The 6,625-nt window shown below is 43.0% G+C and overlaps 1 protein-coding gene across 15 annotated transcripts in view; it reads left to right on the forward strand.

The window, feature by feature from the left end:
• FHOD3 (formin homology 2 domain containing 3) overlaps positions 1-6,625 on the forward strand; it is a 681,582-nt gene that overhangs the window by 339,533 nt on the left and 335,424 nt on the right. For all 15 annotated transcript variants that reach the window (XM_025210988.1, XM_025210991.1, XM_025210999.1 and 12 more), the window contains one exon: positions 670-737. In XM_025210988.1, coding sequence (XP_025066773.1) covers positions 670-737 — 68 coding nt within the window. The remainder of the gene's footprint in view (positions 1-669; positions 738-6,625) is intronic.

Genomic DNA, 6,625 nt, shown 5'->3' on the forward strand with positions numbered 1-6,625 from the left:
AAGAGTGTAGATACCGTGGAGTCTTTCCTGAGTGGACAAACAGGGCATGTCCATATGTGAATTAATATACTTTTCCCAATATGCATTAAATTCAGTACCTCCAATGTGAGACACTAAACAAATGTACATTAGGTTGCCTTAACACGCAGTAATGAATGCACACAGTTTTCAAGTGATGCTTAATGTTCAGTAGCCTATTTTACTGTGCAGTAGTGTAATGTCATGGTTTTTTATGTGATGCTTTTATGCGCAGTAAAATAGGCTACTGCACATTAAAGCACACCTGTAGATGCGCCCACAGAAGACTTGAGTCTTCATTCTTGTTAATGCAGTACTGTCCAAGAAAACTACATCTTTTTTAAATAGGAAAGGAAGTTAGAGATTCCTCAGTTGCACTTGAAAGGTACTCATAATCTTACTTTTCTTCCAACCTTTCCTGAAGTTACAGTAACTCATCATTGGAAATTTCACTCAGGTCATGGACAACTATCTGTCTTGTTTGTGCTGTTTGACAGGCAAGTGCTGTATTTAGGAAGGAAGGATCAGGTTGAATTAAATCTTCTGAAAGTTTTCTTTAGAAAATGGACATTGCTACCCTTCCTCTTAAATTTATCACTCATTAGTCATGCTGGCAGTTCCATTAATATTATTTGCTGTTCTTTATTTCAGAAAAACTCTATAACTCCAATGGACGGGAGCTGAGACGTGCACTTTTCTCTTTGAAACAAATATTTCAGGTAAATGACTACATTACCAACACATCGCCATGCCATTTATTGCTGTGTTATTTTTCCTGAATCAGTATTAGGGGTAAAATGGCAGTGTGTTACAAAAGTAAATGTATTAATGAATTTTTGGGGACTTGAACAGTCCAGACTTGGACAGTCTAGACACTTAGGTATGTAAGTCCACTTACGCACCTAATAGGCAGAGTATAATCTGACATCAGGTGCCCCAGGGCTAAAGTAGTTCAGTCATTTTTGAGAATATTTTGTTCATGTTATATAAATAAAAATTGGTGGCACTTTCTTTTAAAAGTTCCCTGTGTCTTTAAGCTGTAATTTTGAAATTTGGGAACAAGGTGATATTTGTTTTAGGGATACACATTCTTTTGCTGTCTGTCTAAAAATTGACCTTGGTCAAATAATAAACTTTTGAAAAATGTAGTTTGTACATGCTAAGTATAAGCTGCTTAATCTGAGATGGTCCAGGCTGCTCCTAGATGTTAAAATGGGCTAGAGGCAGGGAAAGACAATGCCTTTTCAAGTTTCAGCTGTGGAATGCACCACCACAGGAGACTGGCTAATGGAGCAAGATGTTTTCATTGGAAAGAAGGAATACCACTCCCTAACATTAAAAGGGGGCCGGTTGACAGAGAATTGAGTTTTATTGGAGGAAGTGGTTATCTCTCTAAAACTGAGAGGGAATTTTATTGGGAACATGTTGGTGACTGGGGATGTTCAGTGGGGAACGGACCAGACAAGATGTTTTTTGAAATATGAGGGCCAATCTACATGAAGTGCTGACTGCATAGTAACTTGACTTACTGCACAGACAGATATCTTGTTTGTGATGCTACTGCTCAGTAGCCTAATACTCAGTAAGCTAATACTGCACAGTAGCATCACGTCACAGTTGTTGCCACGAGGCACTACTGTGCAGTAGTATAGGGCTGCTGTGCAGTTAGTGTCTCATGTAGATGCAGCTGAGGAGTGTGTTTAGTGTGCAAAAATAGAGATCAGCTTGAAGGAGTTCAGAGTGGTTATGAATGATTTGATCCAGAGACCACCTGGACTGAACTAAGTAATTCATCCCCTCATTCAGCCATATCAGGATAGATGGTTCAGGAAGTAGAACCCAGCCCTCAGTGTGTTTGCAGTGTATACAAGCATCAGTGATGGCAACAAAGATAAATAAACAAGGGAAGACTGGGATTTAATGGGAAGGAAACTAAGAATGAGATCCATAAGGTTTATTTAAAAAGAGTTAGGGAGGGAGGGAGATGCCTGTAACAAGGAGCCAGGATACAAGAAAAGAAGAACTGAATGGACAAAGAAACTGAAAGGAGAAGCTGGGTTTGGGGTGAGAGGTTCAGATGTGCTGGAGATGCAGAGGATGGATATTGCAGTTGGAAACCAGTGGAAATGTGGCACATTGGTGGAGGGCAGTCTAGAGGGACAGCAAAAAGTTCAGGGTGGCTAGAGATAAATAAATTGGGTGAGGGGGAAGGGAAGGGGGAACTGCTCCTGCATGGCCATGCATACAGGTGACAGGGGGATGGAGCATGCTGAAGAAACTTAGGAATTGTTAATCAAGAAAAGTGGGACTGAAATGAAAAGCATGAGGCATGGGAACTGTAATGGCCTAGAATGGGAGCCAGGAGTGGGAAAGAGGCAAGACCAGGAATGGAACAGATTTTGAGTGAATGGACCACAATGAGTTAGAATTGGGGAAACTGGCTAGAAGAGTCTGTGACCATAAGGACACATTCATGCCTAGAGCTTGAAATGGACCCCAAGATAACAAATTTAATTTTAGCTGGCAGCTAACTGCCTGGAGGTCAACATGTGGACAAAGCTCAATGAAAAATTGTTGTTGTTTGGTTGGCTTTCTATCACTTAGGGCCCCTCTAGATGTTCAGGTAAAGGCGCTATAGGATCTGAAGCGCAATCAACACAATCACGCCTCCTATCATGCCATTGCTATCCTGGGCTCCCCCTGTACCAGCAACTAAAAAGCTCCTGCAGCCAAAAGTCCTTTAACTGACTGGACTTGTAATTAATGCAGCACCCCACTGCGCCAGGACCAAGAATCCCTCAGCTGTGAGACTCTGTCTCAGTGGTGGTGGCGCCCCACATTGGGTTACTGCTACGATGGCTGTGCTGGGAGCCTGCAGACCCTGCTACACATGCAAAGTAAACCTGGAAAGCAACTAGCTATAAAGTTAATACACATTTTTGAGGTTTAACTTTATAGCTGGTTGGGCCTTTTAATGGCATAATAGGTACTTTACGCATGTAGCTGGTCTCAGTTAAGTCCACAATTAACCAGTTAATTGTGCAATACCTGTAAAATGTAGAGGGGGTCTTAGAAATTTACCAAAAAGTGAAAACAACATCCTTAAAGCTTCAAAGTTATGCCCTCCCAAGTGAAAAGATGGCTTCTGGCAATAGAACCGGGTGGAGAAAGAGATTCCATTTCTTGAAGGATTTTTATTTTTTGTTCAGGTTCACGACAAAACCTCCAAATTTTTCAGGCTCTCTCAAATGGAATGGAGGTCCAGTTCTGGGGCAGTTTGCCTGGCTGAGTGGCTGTTTCAGAGCCAAAGCTGAGCTAATTTATTTGTCCCCAGGTTGTTGTTCCAAGTGCTTGTCTGCCTTGGACCCACAACCCTAGAAGCCAGTGTTCTGCATGAGCCTGCCAAATGGGATGCTACAGAGTCAGGTGGAAAGCTGAAAGGAAATGAAGGAGGTTCACCATGGCACCACTGTGAAACCGTGACTCCATGAAATGTTATGATTTTCACTTATCTGCAGGTACTTTGAAAAAATATTTTACTTGGAATTTTTCCAACAAGATGACCTGTGCAACCCCTAATTTAGATCTGGCAGACCTATTTACTAGTAAATGGTCATCACTTTTGCAGATTGGACCCTGACATCTCAACATGAACACCCGGAGTGACTTCTTGCTAAAAAGTTTGTTTTTAAGCAACTTGCCAAGCATAAACAGAATCTCTGGCAGAGGAAGGCCTCAACTCTTGTTCTCCAGGATGGTTTTGTTGTCCATCGTGTTACCTACTGTTCACTTCTTTAATCCCCCTACACCATCTTCCAACTTCAACAATAAAGAAAACAGGGTTCCCATAGATTCCTTTATATAATCCCTGATTCAACCCCAGATATTTGGTATATATGTTCTATATACTGAATGTGGCAGGTAGAAAAGCTAGTGATTATGAAGACTTTGTCATGGTCTCTAGGTCTAGGGGCTCAGATACAGGTTACAGAAGTTGTTTTAATACTGGTGTTTTCCTGACTTCTTATACTTTTTGTTGCAAACTTTGACACTTCTTTGTAGTTTAAGACAGGAAGAGAATATCCTATTTTTTTTAATTGATCAAAAGTTAGACTAAGTGTAAGTAGTTAAATCAGAGATTAATTTCGCATTTTGAGTAAGCCAGCCTGATAGTGTAATAAAGTGTTTCAAAGGAGAATTTGGATTTCCTGCTTCCTAATGTATGTGTTCCAAAGAGGAATTTAGGAGCTGTCCATGACACCAGATGATTTATGGGGAATTGCTAAGTGAAGGTGATCTAGGAAGAATCCTCATGTCCTGTACTCTAGGAACTAAATTATAGTTTAAGTTTGTGGCATGTTGGTGGGAGAGCTGAGGGAAAATACAGCTTGACAGAGAGAGGGTACATGTTTGAATATTTGAAGCAGTGTGTCACCAAACTGGAAAATGCAAGGGAAAAGACTTCCCTCGCAATGAATGAAAACAATGATTTTTCCAAGAGCATCTGTAAAATGTTTTGAGAAGAGGTAAAACATGTTAATGAGGTATTAAAGCTCAAGAGCATTGGTAAAATGGGGGTCCAGGAAGGGTGGTCATTCCTCAAGGAAGTGATCCTGTGGGTGCAGAAGGAGACAATCCCATTGTACATAAAAGGGGGCAAAGGGGCCAAGAAGCCCTCTTGGCTGAACAGGGAAGTCTGGGAAAGCCTAAGGGCAAAGAAAAAGGTATACAGGCTGTGGAAATATGGGGTAGGTACCAAGGAGGAGTATACCTCCCTGGCTCGCACTTGCAGGGAATCATTTAGGAAGGCCAAAGCAGGATTAGAATTTAGGCTGGCAACAAAAATTAAGGACAACAAAAAGACCTTCTTCAGGTATATAGGAAGCAAAAGGAAGGTGACAAGACAAATCTCCCAGTTGGTTCATAGATAGACACAGGATGGACACCAGCCCACCAACTGTTAGTGCAGACTTAGTGGAGGGGCACTTGGAGGGGCTGGATGTGTTCAGATCAGTGGGCTTGGATGAACTTCATCCAAAGGTGCTAAAGGAATTGACCATTTTCATAGCAGAGCCACTGGCATGGCTGTTTGAGCATTCATGATGCTCTGGTCAGGTCCCAGAGGACTGCATAGAGGAGAAGCATCACATCCCTGGACCTGTTTGTCATGCATCTGCTAATGCATGATAAAGTGCAGTTAGCCTCATTGATCACTTTGTCACATTGACAACTCATGTTCATCTTGGAGTCAACTATTGGCGAATAGGGCCAATGTGCTCCCTATTTTCAAGAAGGGGAGGAGGGAGGAACTGGGAAACTGTAGGCCAGTTAGTCTCACCTCTATCCTTGGGAAAACTCTGGAAAAAATCATTAAGGATCACATTTGTGGGAGCCCAACAGGGGAAATAATGCTGAAAGGAAATCAGCATGGATTAATTGCAGGTAGATCCTGCCTGACTAACCTTGTTTCTTTTTATGACCAGGTCACAAAATGCTTACATGTAGGAGTTGAGGTAGATGTCATCTACCTAGACTTTAAGAAGGCCTTCGATGCGGTATCTCATTCTGCTCTCATAAATAAACTGACAGGCTGTGATGCAGATGATTACACAGTCAGGTAGGTGGCAAATTGGCTTAGGGGTCACACCCAGAAAGTGGTGGTGGACGGGTCAATATCGACCTGGAAAGATGTGGGCAGTGGAGTCCCGCAAGTCTTGGTCCTTGGACCGGTGCTATTCAATGTCTTCATCAGTGACTTGGACGAGGGCGTGGAGAGCTCTCTGTCCAAGTTCATAGATAATACCAAATTATGGGGCAAAGTTAACATACCAGAGGGTAGGGAACAAATCCAGGTGGATCTGGACAGGTTGGAAAAATGGGTAGAATGAAATAGGATGCAATTCAACAAAACAAGTGCAAAGTGCTGCACCTGGGCAAAAAGAACCACCCAACACCTTTACAAGCTGGGGGATGACCTTCTCAGCAGCACAGGAGTGGAAAGGGATATTGGAGTCATAGTTGACTCCAAGATGAACATGAGTCATCAATGTGACAAAGTGATCAACGAGGCTAACCACACTTTATCATGCATTAGCAGATGCATGACGAACAGGTCAAGGGATGTGATGCTTCCCCTCTATGCAGCACTGGTCAAGCTGCAGTTGGAGTACTGCATCCAGTTTTGGGCACCACACTTCAAGAGGAATGCAGAGAATCTTGAGAGAGTTCAGAGGAGGGCCACTCATATGGTCAGAGCCCTGCAGGCAAGGCGCTATGAGGAGAGTCTGAGGGACCTAAATCTCTTCAGCATTTGCAAGAGAAGTCTGAGAGGCGATCTTGTGGCTGCCTATAAATTCATCAGGGGAGGGCAGCAGGGAATAGGAGATGCTCTATTTACTAGGGCACCCCCTGGAATAAGTAGGAGCAATGGCTACAAATTGACGGAGAGCAGATTTAGGTTGGACATTAGAAAGAACTTCTTCACAGCAAGGGTTGCCCGAATCTGGAATGGGCTCCCAAGGGAGGTGGTGCTTTCCCCTACCCAGGGGGTCTTCAAGAGGAGACTGGACAAGCACCTAGCTGGGGTCATCTGACCCAGCACTCTTTC

Source organism: Alligator sinensis, unplaced genomic scaffold, assembly GCF_000455745.1.
Source record: "Alligator sinensis unplaced genomic scaffold, ASM45574v1 scaffold285_2, whole genome shotgun sequence".
NCBI classification, from domain to species: Eukaryota; Metazoa; Chordata; order Crocodylia; family Alligatoridae; genus Alligator; species Alligator sinensis.